Consider the following 20,321-nt stretch of genomic DNA (forward strand, 5'->3'; position numbering starts at 1 on the left):
AGGTTATGATTAACCCTGTCAAATGCCTTTGAGAAATCAGTATAAATGCTGTCGACCTGAATCTTATTCTCAAATGCACCCAACAAGTATTGTTGGTAGTTGACAAGGTTTGTTACAGTTGACTTTCCGTTAGAAAAACCATGTTGCTCATCAATAATTATGTTTCGGCAAGCCCAGGTAAGACCCATCGATACCAATTTATCTAGAAGTTTTGGGATTGCTGATTGAATAGTTATACCTCTATAATTATTTACACACTCGCGATTGCCAGATTTATGGATAGGTGTAAGAAAACTATTTTTCCAATAATGTGGAAATATAGATGATGATAATGATAAATTAAAAATTTGTTGTAAAGGGTTACAAAGGGAAAACACACAGTTCTTAATAAGTGCTGCAGGTATACCATCAGGCCCTGAAGAATATGTAGTTTTTAAACTCATAATTCCCTCAAAAACATCAGTCAGACTAAATTCCAGAGTTTCCAGAGATTCCATTTGATTACCACTACGACGTGGATTTCGCTCAAGTCGAGCCTTCACTTTCTGAACCATTTCAGGTGATGTTGCTGTTTTTTTTCGTCCACCACCATAGCATTTGGCAATGCTACCAGTATCATTATAACGAGTTATGGTGCGATACACAAACATTTTATTCACTTTGAGGTGTTTGAGCTGACGAACAATAGCTGATTGTGATTTTCCCGCCAAATATAACGCAATCACACTATTAAATTCCATTGCGAATAACTTTTGTTGTATGTATAAAACTTATATGCTTTTGACTGCTTATTAAACAATATACTGAAGTGTTATCAGCAGGCGCGGATCCAAGGGGGTGTCAATGGGGGCAATTGCCCCCTTCTTGAGACCTCGCCTGGTGTCTACTGGCACTGTTTTTAAGAAAGAGATTACGATTGAACATAAATAGTGAATTTTGTGTCCTGTTGATAACTGAAAAACTGAAACATAAATATGGCAGAATTCCTTGGGATCGAAAATTATTAAGAGTCTTTGGAACATAATAAATGAAAAAGTCCCACAATAAATCTGTTTATTGCCATTTATTCAATGCCAGAGACCAGATAAAAATAGTAATTGCCGGTGCTATCTTATGGTAATTTGATCATTTAATAAAACCCCCAGAATAAGAGCCGGTTTTAGAAGTATTATGTAACAGAGACCTAAAATTGGCATTAAGGATCTAACTACTTTGCTACTACGTGTTCTCGGTCTTACTGTATGGTGTCGAGTCTTGCGACTTTGAATAAAATCGATTTAAATCGCCTTGAGGCTCTCGAAATGTGGTGCAATAGAAGAATTTTAAGAGTATATTGGATGGAGAAGATTCGAAACTCCACAATACTAGAATGTCTCAGCAAGACTACTGCGATTATAAAAAGCATCAAGAACAGATAGCTGGATTATTTCTGACATTTAATGAGAGGTCCCAAATAGGTTGATACAAAATATTATTCCAGTGAAAATAGCAGGCAAACGCAGTCCAAGACGAAGAGGAACTTCATGGTTTATTTAGGGTGGCAATAAATATAATAATTAAGATACCTATGACCGTAATCAACATTCTGAAAGGATATGGTATATGGAGAATAAGAAAATAATAGCCCATCCCGAAAAAAAATGCTGCATACGCCAGTCATAAGAAAATTTTTATTTCATTGCCCCCACCTTGCAAGGTTGCTGGATCCGCCGTTGGTTATCAGGCCAACTTTGATGTAGCTGTCATTATCGATTTGCCAGATATATCGATGTGAAGTTGGTAACAGTTCAATTGCGTAACCCTGTACTATAACATAGTAAAATGTAAATGTACAATATAACTTTATAAAATATGTCCACCAATGATAGCCATTTCCTAATTATTACATTGATAGTATGTATCAATGATATTTCACATCAACGTACATGCCAATAATCCAAATGTACACAACCATAATACGACCAGCAGTGGCATACAGAACTGAAACATGGACACTGAGAAAGAAAGAAATCAATAAACAACTATTAGTATGAGAATGCAGAATCCTGCGTGTTATTATGGTCCTTGTAGGGACAGTATGACAAATGAATGGCAAATACAACAATGAATTAGAGACTCTCTTCGAACAGAAGAGAGATGTACATGGTGAGATACGTAAAAGCCAATAGACTAAGACTGGCAGGTCACAGAGTGAAGACGACAGACCGAGTAACAATATGATTTGGGAGAGACCAAACAGTAGAAGACTGGCAGGACAGCCTAGAAAAAGGTGGAAAGATGCAGTCAGAGAAGACTTGGAGAAGATGGGAGTGAGACCATGGGAAATAGTAGCACAGGATCAGAACCAATGGAAGACAATAGTAAACGCAGCAAAGACTCACGAAGAGTTGTAGACTCACAAAGTTGATGATGCTGCTGTACATCCCAATTAATGTTTTGGTTTAACTTGTTTGATAATGAATCATGGCGGTGGGGCAAAGATAAAATGGAACAACTAAGTATATCATCAAATGCAAAAACAAAATGTCTTGTTTATTATTATTCTAATCATCTATAGAAGCTCTGAAAAATCCAATTGTTTCTGTAAATTATAATAATGAAACTAATTTTAAAGAAAGATAAACTTCACATTAACATAAACCATCTGTTGTTATTTTGTAAGGAATTATTTTTATCACTTTTTTACTAAAATCAGACATTAGATCTTCTAAAAATAGATTTATATTAATTTGCTGTGTTTACAATAATTCCTCCAACAGTATCAAATAAAAAATTTTGGCATAACTTATAAGATAATAGAACTTCCTATTCATGATAATAAATTCTGTCATACTAGTTTTGTTATTTGGGAGAAATAATTTTAGATAAATTCACATTTTTTATGGATCACATGTCCATGACGTCATTAACCCCATGTCAGTGATACCAACCTATTTTTGGAAATCAACATTTATTTTTGGAATTTAATAATTTCATACTTAGCCAAAAAAATTATTTTTGGGTGACCCTGTAAATGATGTATTGGATACACACTTGTTAAATATTTAGATAAAGATTTAAACACTAAGTTCAAGAGTATTTTAGTTGTTATTTAGCATCAGATTGTACTATCAAATGTGAAAGTAAAAATGTAGTAGAGTTTCTTCCTTTTAAAGAGGTCACTCTATGGAAAAGGAATGTGAACAATTTACATATTAAAATGAACACCAATCCCATTTTTCCTAGACTAAACAATCAAACTATGAAAATAGAAAACGATATTCTCAACATTTTATATTGTCAACAATGTGATTGTCCAGCTTGAATAATAGCTTGTAATAGACCTTGGATTAAAAATCTGAATCTCGTTTTCAAGTGTTTACCTCACCTCTGTTTACACCTTACACGCCTACTGATTCTAGAATTATTCTTCAATCGCTTAAGATATTCTTATTATTTAAAGAAATATGTGGATACCAATAAAAACTACTTCAATTCGAGATAAATGTTTACCTTTTTCAGTAGCATAATTATTCAGATGTTCCTCGTCTCTTGACACCTGGGTGATGATGGAGGATGCTTCCATTTAAACATTTGCTTGTCACCACCAGTTTTCTTATTTACCAGCACATTCACCACATTTTCTCAATTATTTCCGCACTAACTAGATGTGCAATAACGGCTCTTTTACTATTTTTTCTTATACTTCGCACAACTAAACTCAACAACAATCAACATACCCATAAACTGTTTTACCAATAACTGTCAAAGTTTAGAAGCGGGAGATTTAAAATCGGAGAGGCCATTTAAATTTACGAAATAATACTGAATCAAAGTACATTTATTTTAACATAAATGTCAAACCACTTCAAAATAATTCAAAGTTCTTCGGAACTGTAAAAAATTTCAAAATCCTTTATGTATAAAACCATTCCAAACCATTCGAGCTGATGTATGAACGATTCAAAAACTTAATTAAAAAAACTGAGTAAGTGGTTAAAGTTACCATGAAGTTACCTTTGCTACATGACGTTTGACATTGCCTTCTTCTCGAAGATTTTCGTTATTGATATTTATTCAGCCACTAGTTGTGTATATAGAGTTGCATAATTTCAGTTCCATTATTTCAATATTCTTTAATTGTTTATTATTTTAAAATGAGTCTAAATATTTGGATAGCGGTAATAAATAATTATCTATATACTATTTAACTACAGTAATTTTGATATAAAAATAGAAACTTAAACTGTAAGAATGATGAGAAATGCTTACAAATACACAGAACAGCTGCAAACAACAAGATCAAAAGTATAGAAAAAACTGCAACTGAAAAGACCAAAATACCCGAAGGATGGACAATAGGAACTTGGAACGTAAGAGGTCTCAACGGTAAGGAGACAGAACTTGCAGAAGAATTTGATAAGGCTAGAATAGACATACTAGGTATAACAGAGACAAAAAGAAAGGGCAAGAGCACACAGTTTCTAGAAAATGGCCATTTTTTAATCCTCAGCGGAGTATCGCAATTAGAAAGAGCAAGTGAAGGGGTTGGTTGTTTAATCAATAAAAATTTGACTAGCAGCATTAAGGATTGGGAATGTATCACCGAAAGGATCCTGAAAATAAGGATGACAACCGATGAGAAGAAGCTACTTAACATATTTGTCATATACGGACCAAATGATACCGAAAGAGCGAAGACCAAGGACATTTTTTGGGAAAAGGCGACAGAGATTATAGACAGCGCAGAAGGGAACACAATAGTAATGGGAGATCTTAATGGTAGAGTAGGCATAAAAGACAACGACTCATCGGATGTACTAGGGCAATATGGAGAACTAACAAGAAATAATAATGGAGAACGTATTATAGACTTTTGCAGAGAGAATGATCTTTTAATAATGAATTCGTTTTTTCAGCATAAAGATGTGCATAAATTCCCCAGAGAAGTTAAAAGCAGAGGAGAAAGATCTATTATTGATTATGTATTGGTGAACAGATCTTTAAGACAATATATTAAATATGTCAGAGTGCGAAGGGGAGCAGAAATATATAGCGACCATTGCTTGGTAGTGTCCCGAACAAGTATAGGAAACGAACAAAAACTAACTCAAAGGAAACTGAAAAAAAGAGACAAAACCCCAAAAAATCTCACAAACGCAGCTATTAAGTCATATAAGCTAACAGATAAGAAAATAGCACAGAAATAAAAAAAGTATGTAAACAATAGTCTTCAAAAGCATTTAAACCAGAACTATGACTTAGAAGAAACTTGGCAAAAACTTAAAGAAGCACTCCTAGATGGAGGCAAGCAAGTCTGCGGAATGACTATATATAATTAATAAAAACAAGAAGTGCACAAATTGGTGGAGTAATGAAATAAAAGAAGAGGTCAAATTAAAAAAGTTAGCGTGGAAGAAATACCTAGGGAAGCACAGCCCAGGAAGCTATCAAAAATATAAACAGCAGAGGGCAAAAGTAAAAGACATGGTTATGGAAGCGAAAAAGAAGAGCTGGGAGGACTTTGGCAATAAAATGGAGAAAGACTACCACACTAATCAAAAATTATTTTACAAAACCCTGAGAAGTCTAAGAGCAGAGAAGGTACAACAAACACCAAAACAAATTAAAAATGAAAATGGGCACATTCTCTGCGAGAACGAAAGCATCATAAACAGATGGAGAGAATATTTTGAAAACCTCTTGACCCAAGAAGACTCCAATAATAAATCAGATAACACCGAAGAAAATGCACTTGAAAACCAAAATCAAACCGAAATAACAACAGATGAAATAAAAGAAATAATATGCAAGCTTAAAAGAGGAAAGACAGCTGGCTATGATAAGATATCCGCGGAAATGCTAAAAAATATGGGAGAAAATGGAAATGAAATGCTCAGAAAAGTTTGCAATAAAGCATGGAATGAGAGTCAGATCCCAAAAGACTGGGAAGTGGGGATTATTTTACCCATTTTCAAAAAAGGAGACAGACGAGACTGCAGTAATTATAGAGGTATAACCCTCCTGAGTATTCCTTCCAAAGTCTACGAACGAGTACTAGAGAAAAAATTATTACAAGAAGTGGACCACAAACTGGAACAGTCACAAATCGGATTCAGGAAGGGAAGAAGCATTCATAACCATATTTTCACACTCAAGCAGCTAATACAAAATACGCGAAATACAAGCACAGAACTACACCAAGCTTTTATAGATCTAGAAAAAGCATTTGACAGAACACCAAGGATAGAAATCGACAAAAGCCTAATGAACAGGAAAGTAGACACTAAACTCAGAAAAGCTATTATGAGCCTATACAAAAACACAAGACATAGAGTAAGAACAGATAATATGGAATTGGACGAGTTTATAGTTAATGATGGCTTAAGACAAGGAGGTGTACTATGCCCCATCTTGTTCAATATTGTTCTAGATGATGTAATGAAGGAAACCAGAGAAGAAACATCGAAAATATATGTTGGACATAGAAATCTCTAAATGATACAGATAGCAGAATGTGCATTTGCAGATGATCTCGTTGTGTTTGGAAGAGATGAGGCCGCACTACAGAGAAACCTCCAAATATGGAGGGATAAACTTGAAAAACGTAATCTGAGTGTAACGTCCCTGGTTTTACGGCCGTCAGCCGGGTGCCTGTATTGTTGGTCGCGGTAACAAATTCTTTCCGTGTAAAAGGAGGTGTTTTTCGTCGGCGGCTGAGAATGGAAATGTTTATGACACGCGATAGGAGCAGGTGCATTTTGGAGGATAGTAAAAGGGATTTATGATTTCGTTTGTTGGGTGTTGAAACTTCTAAGAGACGAGAGAAAAACAGATTCGAGGATTTTATGGCAGTGTTATTTTGTTCTTTGGGGAGTGCGCTGCGAAGAACGGTCAAAATAAAAGACGATTGGAATGTTTTGTTTTGCTCGGCGTGTGTGTAAGCGAACGAAGGGTAATTTTTTTTCTTGTTACGGATTAATTCCTTGAGGAAAGGGGTGCGATCGGAACTACTAGTGATCTGCGGAAAAAAATACGAATTCGCGTAATACCGTACTAACTATGTCCGAAGTTGTCGTCTAGGGTGTAGACTTGGAACACTAAATGGCGGATTAGCTGGGACCCGGGAGCAGTAAGACAGTGGCGGATACTAGAGGTGGTGTCTCATCGCCATCGCAGAGGACGTCAACCAGTTCGTGTGTTTGCTGAGACTTCGGAAGTCGTAGATTTAAGGTAATTGACTTTTCTTATTTCTTAGTAGGACCTTAGAACATTATAGACGGTTCTATACAATGGTGGCAGCGGTGGGATAGATTAGTTATTAGTTGTCGTGGACATTGGGCTGTCTACTCGGGGTATAGGTGTGACGAGAACCAAGCGAAAGGCACGGTGCCGACGGGTGTAAGACTGGGGTTTTGTTTTGTCTCTAAAAACCATGGCGGAAGTTGGTGACGAGGTAGATAGGTTGAAACAAGAGTTAGAAAAGGCGAGAGAGGAAGTATGCAAGTTACAAGATGAGAGACAGAGGGTCGCACAAAACGAACTGAACTATTTAAGGAAGGAAATGGAAGAACTGAGAATGGCCGGAAATAGGAGGGTGGAAATGATAGGTGCCAGAGAGGTGAAAGAATGGTGTGGTAGCGAAGGAGAGATGAGTGTAGAGGAGTTTGTTGAGAGAGTAGAGATGTTGCAGCAAATTAATGGGTGGACTGAGCAGAACACAGCTGATTTGGTGAGACGAAGAATGATTGGCGAGTCGGCAGAATTTTTGCGAAATGCGACGAGTCAGAAGCAAGAGGGATGGACATGGAAGAGATAAAAGGGTTCCTATTGCAGCGGTTTGGGGTGAAAAAAGACAGAGTGGAGGAAATGGCGAAACTAATGAACATCCGACGGAAGGAGGGGGAAAATTATCGGAGATTCGCTGATAGGTGTAGAACAGCGGCGCGCTATGTTGTGAAAGAATATGAGAAAGAAGAGGAAAAGCAAGTAGCGAATGAGATTCGAGAGGAGATGATCTTGGGAGTATTCATGGAGGGTTTAAATAGCGAGGTACGACGTGTGGTGAAGGCTAGGAAGGGAGTAAATACCCTGACGGTGGTATTGGATATGTTGAAGGACATAGGAGAGGAAGGTGACCGGAAAAGAGTAAGGAAGGTGAGGAAGGAACTAGAGGAAGAAGAAGCAAACAGCAGCGGTTCTGAGGAGAGCTTTGCGACGGTAGTAAGCAATAGCAGCGAGCGAAGAGGAATTCGGCGGATCGAAGGTGAGAAGAAGGAAGGATTTGTAAAGATGAACCGCGCAGATGCTATAGTAGCGGGCGGGAGTAAATGGCATGATAGGGCGAATCCGGCTGGAGAAGTGCAAGGAGAGCGGCAGAGATCACTGCGCAGAGTACCGTACACCCCATGTAGAGGTGTGGACAGGTTGGTCACTGGACACGGGAGTGCACGATACATCTGGGCAACCAGAAGAGTGGAGAGTCACGTTGGAAACCGGAAGAAGGAACACGGGTGGGGAAAAGGGCGAGCAACGAAGAATGCTTTCAGTGTGGGCGACCGGGGCACTTTATAAACACATGTCCACAGACCATATGCGATAATTGTGGATATGGCGGTCACGTGTGGAGACAGTGCCAAAATACTGGAACATCCGCGAGGAGGGGCCCATTTTCGCGGCGACAACGGCCATGGGAATCAGATAAGTCAGACAGGGGGGTGGAAGATTATGCGAGCCTAGCCGGAAGACGGGCTGAAAGCCGTAGCGTTTCCCCAAACTAGGTGGCCCTCCAGGTTCCCCTAGCTTGGAGATGGCCCAGAAAACTGGAGGGGGATATATTGGGAAAGCGACCGTAACCGCAGGGGGAGTAACATCCTTGATAATTACCGCCGATTTTCAAGGGGCTAATAGAAAAGTTTTAGTGGATACGGGAGCCGATGTAACCTTACTGCGAGAAGCTGTGGAGGGTGTACCAGTTATCACCGGCCGAAGCGAGACCATTACGGGGGTGACGGGGGTATGTCAGCGCACCCAGGGTAAGCAGAAGCTAAACGTAACCATCGGTGATACCGCAGCCATACATGAGGTATGGATAGTCGATGTGGACTGTGGAGCTGAAGGTATATTGGGACTCGATCTGATGAAACGACTTGGACTGGTGATCGACGTTAATAGAAATGAATTGCGGACGAAGGAGGCCATGATACCTGTTATACGGAAAGTCACTCACGAGATACTGGGAGGTAAAAGGAGAAAGTAACATTTGATTTACAGCGAAACGAAATCAAGGAGTATCATGTGGAGACAACAATGAAAAAGCTAGGAAATGACGGTAGGGGGGTTAACCGTAAGGAAACTTCTGCTCGACGAACATTAGTGATCGCAGCGGATAGTCATGGACGCTTCCTGAAACCACTTCTTCAGCGATGGATTGAGATGAATGGGAAATCGAGGAAATGGTTTGGCCAGGTCATGGTACTGTAGATATTATTAATGGGGTACAGCAACGGACGAGTACACTTGGAACTAATGATTGCCTCGTTTTGTTAACGGGCACCAACGATATTCGGCGGAAACGACAAGAGCAAGCAAATGATGCAAGAGCGAGGTTATTTGTGAAGACAGAAAAATCTAAGATTATTCTCTGTAATCTACCAAAACGATTCGACGTAGTGTCAGGTTCTACTGTTGTAGAAGACATCCGTCAACATAATTTGGACTTGTTAATGGTGATGCAGATACATATGAATGTAGACCTGGTCGATATATACAGCGGCACAAGGAGAAGCGATTATACCAAGCAGGGATTCCATTTTAACCTTAAGGGAAAGATTAAGTTAGCAGAAAGGATTCGAGAGGTCTTGCAACCCGACAAGAGATGCTGTGAGAGGCAAGCGTTGACAGAATATGTAATGCGGGATAAATATTGGGAAGTAATCAAAGGAGTGATGGAACAAAATGTACGGCAGTGTACGGCGAGCAAAAGCAAAACGAATAGGGAACGAAAGAAGACGATAAAGCGTACAGCTGATGAAAGTGGGATACGTGGTGGAATAGAATTGAAGAATCGTTTTAAGTTACTTGAGGCAGAGGAGGACAATATCCCCATTATTTCGCACCAAAGTGAAGAGCATAGAGAGAACCAGAAGAAACATGTCGAGTTTGTACGGGAATATTTCAAAGAAACAAAGGAAAATGGAAGGAGCAAGGAAGACGAATTTGTGTGTTTGCAGAGGACTCAGATTCAGGGAGATCATATGGATGAAGGAGAGTATTTTAAAGTAATAGATGGCGAGATTCAGCGGGCACCAAAGGATCGGCGAATAAGAGCAATTTGCGGCGGAGTCTGTCAGAAAAATTGGGAGCCAGCTGAAGTGGTACTAAAAAGTAGGGCCCACCTGCCAGCCTGGAGCGAAACCATACTAAAAGCCAAAATTAGAGGACCGAACCAACCAGAGGAAATAATTGTCGAGCAGTTTGGACACCTACCATCAGGTGTTAGAGTGAACCGAGTGATGGCAACGCGAATGGGAGATAATGTATGGGTGAAGTTCATAAATTGTAACCAGGAACCCGTGGAGCTAAGTTCGGGAAGAGTCGTAGGAAAGACGGCAATAATCACTCGAGATAATACCAAGATGGTGAGACAGGTGAGAGTTGAATCTCAAGGGTCCGACTTCACAGAGGAAATTCACGAGAAGTTGGCCCACTTGTCAGTTGGGCAGGAAAAAAATATAGGGGAGATATTGCTTGAATACCGCGATGTGATGGATGCAGAGACGGAGGGGGAATTCTCATGTACTAATCAGGTGCAACATAAGATCATCACGGGGGATGCTGCCCCGATAGCTAAACCGGCTTATAGAGTGCCTTTCCGCTTGCAGGACGAGATGAGACGGCAAATACAGGATCTTCTGGACAAGGGTATAATTGCACCATCGACTTCACCATGGGCAGCGCCAGTGGTGTTGGTAAAGAAAAAGGCTCTGGAGGGGGAGGAGGCAAAGTACAGGTTTTGTACTGATTTTAGGGGGTTGAACGCGGTGACAAGGGCGGACACCTATCCCCTTCCCAACATAAATGAAACATTGGATCGGTTGGGAAAATGCCAGTGGTACACGACCATTGATCTAGCCAGCGGGTACCATCAGATTGAGATCAGACCAGAGGACCGAGAGAAGACTGGGTTCAATACGATTGATGGACACTATGAATATAACCGGATGGCGTTTGGACTGTCAGGAGCACCAGCGACGTTCCAGAGATTCATTGACGCGGTACTAATGGGAATAAAGGGGACGGAGTGCTATGTTTACTTAGACGACGTAGTGATCTTTGCAGCGGATGAGACGGAACACAATAGGCGGTTGCGAAATGTTTTACAGCGGCTACGTGAAGTAGGTGTTAAAGCGAACCTTAAGAAATGTCAGTTCATGATGAGTGAACTGATATATTTGGGTCATTTAGTCACCAGCGCAGGTGTAAAACCTGACCCACAGAAGGTTGTAGCAATACGCACATATCCGCGGCCGAAGACGGTGCGAGAAGTACGCGCCTTTCTGGGGTTGACGGGATATTATCGGCGGTTCATAAAAGGGTATACGGAAATAGCTAAGCCGCTAACGGAACTAATAAGAGTGGAAACTACGTTTGAGTGGACCCCAACTAGAGTGGAAGCGTTCGACCGACTAAGAGAGAGTTTGTCGAAACACCCCGTATTGCGCTATCCAGATTTTGAACTGCCCTTCATCCTAGCGACTGATGCGTCGGGACTAGCTTTAGGTGCGGTTTTGTCACAGCGACTTGGAGGAGCAGAGCATCCGATAGCCTACGCTTCAAGGCAACTCAACACGGCGGAAAGAAACTACTCGGTAACGGAGAAGGAACTTTTAGCGATGGTTTGGGGAATCGGTCAGTTTAGGTGCTACTTATACGGGCGGAGGTTTAGCGTCATCACCGATCATGCGCCGTTACGTTGGACGTTGCAGATGAAAGATCCGTCGTCTAGACTAGCGAGATGGCAAATGAAACTGGCCGAGTACGAGTATGAGGTAGTGTATAAGCCGGGAAAGAGACACGTAAACGCGGACGCTTTAAGTAGAGCCGTAGCAAATGTTAGGCGCGATGAAGATTACTCAATAGATCGGGAGTGGATCAAAAGAACTCAAGAGTCCGATAACGAGTGCCAGCGCTATGTCAACAGTGGTAGCGAGGAATATCGAAAGGATTTGGACGGCGTACTATACAAAGTGACGAGCGGTAGGTGGCGAGTCGTAGTACCCGTAAAAATGAGAAATCGGGTGTTGAAGCGGACACATGATGAACCGAGTGCGGGACATTGTGGGGTACAGCGGTCACTTCAGCGGGCGGAGTCGCAGTTTTACTGGGAAACCATGCAAAAGGACGTAAGAAAGCATGTTGAGGACTGTAGAGAATGTGGACGGACGAAAAGTGTAAATAGGGTGCCCATTTGTGAACCATACCATACGTCTAGACCTCTCGAAATGGTAGGAATGGATATAGTGGGTCCTTTGCCACAAACGCAGAGAGGTAATAAATATCTCTTGACGTACGTAGACCACTTTACGCGATATGCTGAGGCGATACCCATAAAAGACTTATCGGCCGAAACTGTGGCGCGTGTTTTTGTGAACGAGGTCGTTCTTCGGCATGGAGCGCCGGAGCGGTTACTGACGGATCAAGGGACAAATTTTGTTTCGGAGCTAATGAAAGAAGTTTGTAGACTATTGGGAATCAAGAAGATTCAAACCACGGCGTATCGGCCCCAAGTAAATGGACGGGTGGAGCGATTGCACCGAACACTTATTGGAATGGTGAAGCATTATGTGAACAGTAAGGCACGGGACTGGGACGAACATATAGGACTGGCGCTAATGGCTTACCGGAGTGCGAAACATAATGCTACGGGGTTCACCCCAAATTGGTTAACCTTTGGGAGGGAAGTACATATTCCTTTTGACTGTGACGTGGGACCGAGAATAGATGACCGAGGAGAGTTAAGCTACCCAGCGGAACTGCGAAGGCGACTGGACGAGGCTTATATATTAGCAGCAGAACAAGCGCGGAAACTAGAACAAACTAATGCCGAGAGAATGAATCGGAGAAGGCACGAGAGAAATTTAAAGGAGGGTGATTATGTATATATTCAAAATCCGATCGTGCCCAGCGGAGTCAGTAAGAAGTTTTTCAAACCATGGAGTGGGCCATAAAAAATCATAGAAAAACGCGGGGCTGTGAACTACGTGGTAGATAAGGGCGACGGTAAGACCCAAACTTACCACATAGATCGGCTAAAATATTATAAAGCCTGGGAAGATCCAGACGTATCGGAAGAACAAATCGGCAACCAAGCAAAACCTACGTTATCCCTTCCGCGAATAATAGAAGATGGAGTAGAGGAGAGACCCAGGATGACCGACGACGAGGGAAGCGACGAGGAAGGAGAGATTATATGGGGTTATGCAAGAGAGCCAGAGGTTGACGACGATGACTTAGGGGGTACGGCAGATATTGGAGACGTTCCGGACGAATCGAGAGTGATAGCCCCAAGAACGAGAAGGCCTCCACAGCGATACACTCCAACCTCCGATGGAATTGGCGAGAGTGAGTTCTGGACAGATGACTCCGGTCTCAGTGAAGAACTGCGGGACTTGCAGCAGCTTGCGGACACCAGCAGTGAAGAAGAGCAGATGGTAGCGGCAGAAGTAGGGGAAAGTTCGGGTGACGAGGAAATCCTAGACATAATTAACGAAGCAACCGTGGAGGAACCTGGGTTATCAAGAGGAGGCCGGCCTCAGCGAGAGAGGCGAAAACCCCTTAGATATCGTATAGAGGATTGAAAAGGATTGCCCTTGGGGCAATCTTTTTATGTGGAGGGGAGTGATGTAACGTCCCTGGTTTTACGGCCGTCAGCCGGGTGCCTGTATTGTTGGTCGCGGTAACAAATTCTTTCCGTGTAAAAGGAGGTGTTTTTCGTCGGCGGCTGAGAATGGAAATGTTTATGACACGCGATAGGAGCAGGTGCATTTTGGAGGATAGTAAAAGGGATTTATGATTTCGTTTGTTGGGTGTTGAAACTTCTAAGAGACGAGAGAAAAACAGATTCGAGGATTTTATGGCAGTGTTATTTTGTTCTTTGGGGAGTGCGCTGCGAAGAACGGTCAAAATAAAAGACGATTGGAATGTTTTGTTTTGCTCGGCGTGTGTGTAAGCGAACGAAGGGTAATTTTTTTTCTTGTTACGGATTAATTCCTTGAGGAAAGGGGTGCGATCGGAACTACTAGTGATCTGCGGAAAAAAATACGAATTCGCGTAATACCGTACTAACTATGTCCGAAGTTGTCGTCTAGGGTGTAGACTTGGAACACTAAATGGCGGATTAGCTGGGACCCGGGAGCAGTAAGACAGTGGCGGATACTAGAGGTGGTGTCTCATCGCCATCGCAGAGGACGTCAACCAGTTCGTGTGTTTGCTGAGACTTCGGAAGTCGTAGATTTAAGGTAATTGACTTTTCTTATTTCTTAGTAGGACCTTAGAACATTATAGACGGTTCTATACACTGAGGATTAACGAAAGTAAAACTAAGGTCATGATATGTGGGAAAACAGATAAACGTACAAAAATTAAAATCAATAACGACACCTTAGAACAAGTTGAAACTTTCAAATACCTGGGAGTTCAAATAGAGAATAGGGGTGCACACGATACTGAGATAAACAACAGAATAGCAAGCGCAGCCCGCATATACCATGCAATTAAGAGCACATTCCTATCGAAAAAAGAAGTATCCCAAAAAGCCAAGATAACAATCTACAACACAGTTTTCGTACCTATCCTAACATTTGGATGTGAAAGCTGGACGCTCACCACCAGACTAAAGAAGAAACTGCAAAGCATGGAAATGAAGTATTTAAGAAGAGTACTAGGTGTGACCAGGATGGACAGGATACGGAATGAGGAAATAAGAGAACGCCTTAAAGTCCAACCAATAGAGAAGAAAATCGAAGCAGCCCAGTTAAGATGGTACGGCCACATGGTTAGGATGGATAAAGGAAGGCCAGTAAAACAAGTTTGGGAAGCGAGAAGAAACCTGAAAAGACCGAGGGGCGAAAAGACCGAGGGGCAGGCCCATGAAGACCTGGGACGATGAAATCGCTGCCATCCTAGACAAAAGAGGAGTCACTAAAGAACAAGCGAAGAAAATGGCAAGAAATAAGAAGGATTGGAGGAAGTTTGTGTACGAAGCATAAAAATAGACTTTATTTTAGACTTTATACCCAACACCTTAGGGTAGAAGGGTTATCGATTATATATATATAAGTTATAGTGTAGGAACAGCAGTGTATGCACAAGGTTAGAGGACGTTGGCCAGGAAGCATATACTGTTTCAGCAATTTCAGCATTATTGTATTTCATAATTTGTTATCATGTTAGTTGTAATTATTTCATTTTTAATTTAGTTTAGAATCTGTTCTCCGACATTAAAGACGTATTTTTGTAGATTATTTGTAATAAATCTTTTTTAAAAACCTATACACGGAGTGTTCGAAGTTAATTGGCGCAGTCAGTAGGATTGATTTAACGGGTTTAACGGATATAAATCCCGGTTCGTGTTAACGATTTAATAATCAATCGAACAAATAAATAACCGACACCGCGAGTATAGACTCTTGGTTGGGTGAATTGAGTAGCCTGATCTGAAGAATAGTGACGGGAAAGTTCAAGTGAATATTGAAGTTCCTGTGAAGGTCCTGTTCCTGCCGTTTCATCGTGGACTCGAGCATAGATGGGCTGGAAGCTATTCTTACTGTAAGTACCTTTATTTATGTCGTATAGAGAGAAACAAATTTTGATTAATTCAGATAGTTCTGATTCAGATTCTGACTCAAACAATACTAATTTACTATTTAAAAATCAAGAAAATACTTCTAATCTTTTTCCAAAAATCACTTTATCAAAACCCAAATTAACTATGGCTTTACCGGCTGTACCTCAACTCAAAAAAGAATATCTCGAAATGATCCCAGATTTTCATGGAGATGTCGCATTACTTCCTCGCTTCATAGAGATTTGCGACAAACTAGTCACTAAATTTTATAATGTAGCCGATCCAACCGATTTTCAGAATGAATATCTGACTTCTAGCATTTTAGCAAAAATTAAAGGCGAAGCCGCCATAAATATTTCATCATGTAGTATAAAAACTTGGGAAAATTTAAAAGATGCTCTATTAAACACTTATGCAGATAAAAGAGACGTTTATACACTTAGTATACAAATTACACACCTTAAACAAGGCAATGAATCGCCTTTCGAATTTTTCCAAAAAATACAGCATCTCTTAAATCTACAAATATCTTTGTTGCAAACTCGTTCTAACCGTAACGAACAAGAGATACTTGGTAGCTATTTTAGAAATCTGGCTTTAAGAGTATTATTACGAGGTCTGAAAGAACCCTTAGGAACTTTTATGCGTACTAAAAACCCTAATGATATGAACACAGCTTTAAATGTTCTCACAAATGATTTCCAAATCTATATGGGACAAAATAATTCTCCCAAAAATCAAAACCCTTCATCATCAAATAATTTTTCAAATAAAAACAAATCAAACTCATCTAATTATGTTCCACCAAATAATTTCAACTTCCAAAATAATAATTACCAAAGGAATAATAATTATTCCCAATTCCCAAAAAATCAGTATCAAAACACACAAACGCGAAATTTTAACAATAACCAAAATCCATCTAACACTAGCAGAACTAGTAACGTTTTTAGACCTAATCAAAACCAAAATCTTCCAAACCCAACTCCGATGACTATTTCTACAAATAATACCTTCAGACCGAACCAAAATTATCAAAATCGATACAAACCTCGTAGTCAAAATCAAAATTATTTTGCTAGGCAACCACAAAATATAATTCAAGAAGAATTACATAATATTGACGAAATAAATAATTCCGATGATAAAAATGTATACCAAGAAGATAATGATCATTTTTTAGAGGAAATTGCCTCGGACCAAGTAGAATAGAATTATTAAATTTAACCAATAAAGAAAGTGAACTACCGTATATAATTTTTCCTGAAAATAATCTGAAAGTTTTAATTGATACCGGTAGTACTAAGTCTTTTGTTGTTCCAAATGTAGCAGAAAAATATTTTAAAAATGACATTTTTCGGAAACCTTTTCAAGTTTCAACCGCTTTAGGCAGGAGCCAACAAAATTTTTGTACTGTGATTCCTACTTCTAAAATATTCCAAACCAAAAATCCTATGAAATTAAATTATTGCATATTTAAATTTCATGACTACTTTGATTGTTTATTAGGATTAGACAATCTTAAGAAACTTAATGCTAAAATAGATTTAATAAATAATGTTCTAATAACAAAAAATAGTAAAATAAATATTCTTTATCATAATATTAACGAGGACAGCATGAATTGTATAGTAGTGCCTCCTCGTACGGAGCAAATAATTTCCGTAGGCATAAAAAATGTCAATAATGGTGATGTAATAATCCCGTATACCAAAATTGGGAACGTAGAAATCCCACAATGTTTAACAAAAGTTAAAAATAATAAAGCCATTTGCAGTATTTTGAACTCTTCTGAGAATGCATGTAAAGTTACTTTCACTTCACCCATCGAAGCTGAAAGCTTCTCAGAAAACTATTATAGCACAGCTTACCCTAATCTAAATAATATATACGCAGAAAAATTTAAATTCGATATTTCCAAAGTTCGCACTGAACACATGAATATCGAAGAACGGGAAGCTATATTAAAACTTATCAAAGAATTTTCAGATATATTTCATGTAACTGGCAACATGCTATCTTTTACTAGTAAAGTAAAACATAATATTAAAACAGCTAACGATATACCTATTTATTCGAAGTCCTATAGATATCCTGAAATCTATAGAAAAGAGGTACAAAACCAGATTCAAAGTATGCTGGACCAAAATATTATTCGTCATTCTGACTCAGCGTGGTCGAGCCCCATCTGGGTCGTTCCCAAAAAATTGGACAACTCACAAGTACCTAAATACAGAATCGTAGTTGACTACCGAAAATTAAACGAAATCACTTTAGGAGATCGATATCCCCTACCTAATATTTCCGATTTACTTGACAAACTAGGTCGTTGTCAGTATTTCACAACTTTAGATCTTGCTTCGGGATTTCATCAAATAGAAATGGCCGAAGAAGATATACCCAAAACTGCGTTCAATACAGAAAACGGTCACTACGAATTCCTCAGAATGCCCTTTGGATTGCGTAACGCACCGGCGACCTTCCAAAGAGTTATGGACAATATACTTCGAGGAATACAAAATGAAAAGTGTCTTGTGTACCTGGACGACATTATAGTGTTTAGTACCAGTCTCCAAGAACACCTTACAAATTTAAAAGAAGTTTTTAAGAGATTAAGAGAGTCAAATTTTAAAATTCAAATTGATAAATCAGAATTTTTAAGAAAAGAGGTTGCTTATCTGGGACATATCGTTACACCAGATGGCGTAAAACCCAATCCAGACAAAATTAAAGCTATCGTAAACTTTCCTATTCCAAAAAATACCAAACAACTAAAAGGTTTCTTAGGATTATTGGGATATTATAGAAAATTTATAAAAGATTTCTCAAAATTAACTAAACCTTTAACTTCTCGTCTCAAAAAAGATGCAATTATAAACGTAAACGATTCAGATTATTCCCAGTGTTTCGAAATGTGTAAAAATCTTCTTGTTAATGATCCAATACTACAGTACCCTGATTTTTCTAAACCCTTCAACTTAACCACAGATGCAAGCAACCTTGCACTAGGGGCTGTATTGAGCCAAGGAAAAATCGGATCTGATTTACCTATAGCGTATGCTAGTCGAACTTTAAATAAAAGCGAAACCAACTACTCAACAATTGAGAAGGAACTACTTGCGATTGTTTGGGCAGTGAAATATTTCCGCCCTTATCTTTTTGGTCGTAAGTTTACAATTGTAACTGACCACAAGCCATTACAATGGCTATTTTCTTTAAAGGACCCTAACTCAAAGTTAGTTAGATGGCGCCTCAAATTGGAAGAATATGACTACAATGTCGTATACAAAAAAGGTGCGTTAAACACTAATAGTGATTTTCTATCCAGAATAGAATTAAATGTAAATGAGACAAATGGAACACAACCAAATACCGAAGAAGAAATGGATTATATAATGAATTTTGACGAAGAACTACTTAATACCCCAAATAATGACGTAGAAAACGAATCACTTATAGTTGAATGCGAAGAAGCAGATGACCCAGATGACGAAGGTAACACAATACACACCAGTCAAGAAAATCCAATTATCGGCATTCCTATCGCAGAATGTGCCGTAAATGTAGGAAAAAATCAAATAATCATTTCTGAAGTAAACTTCGAACCAGCAATACCCAATATTATCATATTATTTAATAATAAGCGAAGAATTCTGGTACAATTTTCGAAAAACAATTTCGAAAAGGATGTCATAAAATTCGTCAAAGATTACACTGTCCCAAAATTAAAATATCATTTATATTTTGAGGATCCCATATACGAAAAATTTAGCGTAGTCGTCCAAAAATTCTTTAAAAATTCCCAAATATCCTTCATTAACTGTACAAAGAAACTTATTGACATTCCTCTCAATGAAATAAAAGAATTAATCCAAAACTATCACGAAGGAAAACAAAACCATAGAGGATTAGATGAGACCGAGTCGCGCATAAAAAATATATATTACTGGCCCAATCAAAGAGCTTCGATTCAAACTTACATAAACGAGTGCGAAATCTGTCAATTAACTAAATACGATAGAAACCCAATCAAACCATTTTTCAATATTACCCCCACAGCAATCAAACCCTTCCAAATATTACATCTCGATACAATCACATTAGAAAACACTAAATTTCTAACCGTAATCGATTCATTTTCCAAATATGCCCAACTCTACAAATTAAAATCCGCCCAAGGAATAGAAGTTGTAAACGCCCTAATAAAGTATTTCTCTCATCATAATACACCCGAACAAATAATTTCGGATAATGGTACCGAACTTAAAAATTCTCTAGTTCAAGAACTTCTTGCTGTTCATAAAATCAAAATCCATTTTATAACCTCACAACACCCAGAATCCAGTGGAATTGCCGAAAGATTCCATAGTACAATTATCGAACATATTAGATTATTTAATAACCGCGACAATTTTAAAAACGAACCAATAGAACAAAAAGTCAATTATGCCCTATTGGCTTATAATAGTAGTATACACTCAGCGACTAAATTTAA

General features: G+C 39.2%; 2 protein-coding genes across 2 annotated transcripts in view; one reads left to right on the top strand and one right to left on the bottom strand.

Moving 5' to 3' along the window:
- Window positions 1-3,749, bottom strand: part of LOC126881352 (phosphatase Herzog) — a 105,172-nt gene extending 101,423 nt beyond the window's left edge. Inside the window, exon 1 of the mRNA XM_050645601.1 lies at window positions 3,493-3,749. Coding sequence (XP_050501558.1) covers window positions 3,493-3,565 — 73 coding nt within the window. The 5' untranslated portion in view covers window positions 3,566-3,749. The remainder of the gene's footprint in view (window positions 1-3,492) is intronic.
- Window positions 3,750-15,970: 12,221 nt separating this feature from the next.
- Window positions 15,971-17,038, top strand: LOC126882585 (probable serine/threonine-protein kinase dyrk1). Its single transcript, XM_050647558.1, has one exon. It carries the CDS (start codon window positions 15,971-15,973, stop codon window positions 17,036-17,038), a length of 1,068 nt encoding a protein of 355 aa, XP_050503515.1.
- The last annotated feature ends 3,283 nt before the right edge of the window (window positions 17,039-20,321 follow it).

This window comes from Diabrotica virgifera, chromosome 3, assembly GCF_917563875.1.
Source record: "Diabrotica virgifera virgifera chromosome 3, PGI_DIABVI_V3a".
Taxonomy (NCBI): Eukaryota; Metazoa; Arthropoda; class Insecta; order Coleoptera; family Chrysomelidae; genus Diabrotica; species Diabrotica virgifera.

Bases quoted from the DNA above. Each gene is read 5' to 3' on its own strand.
- LOC126882585 (XM_050647558.1), top strand. From the start codon at position 15,971: ATGGCTTTACCGGCTGTACCTCAACTCAAAAAAGAATATCTCGAAATG.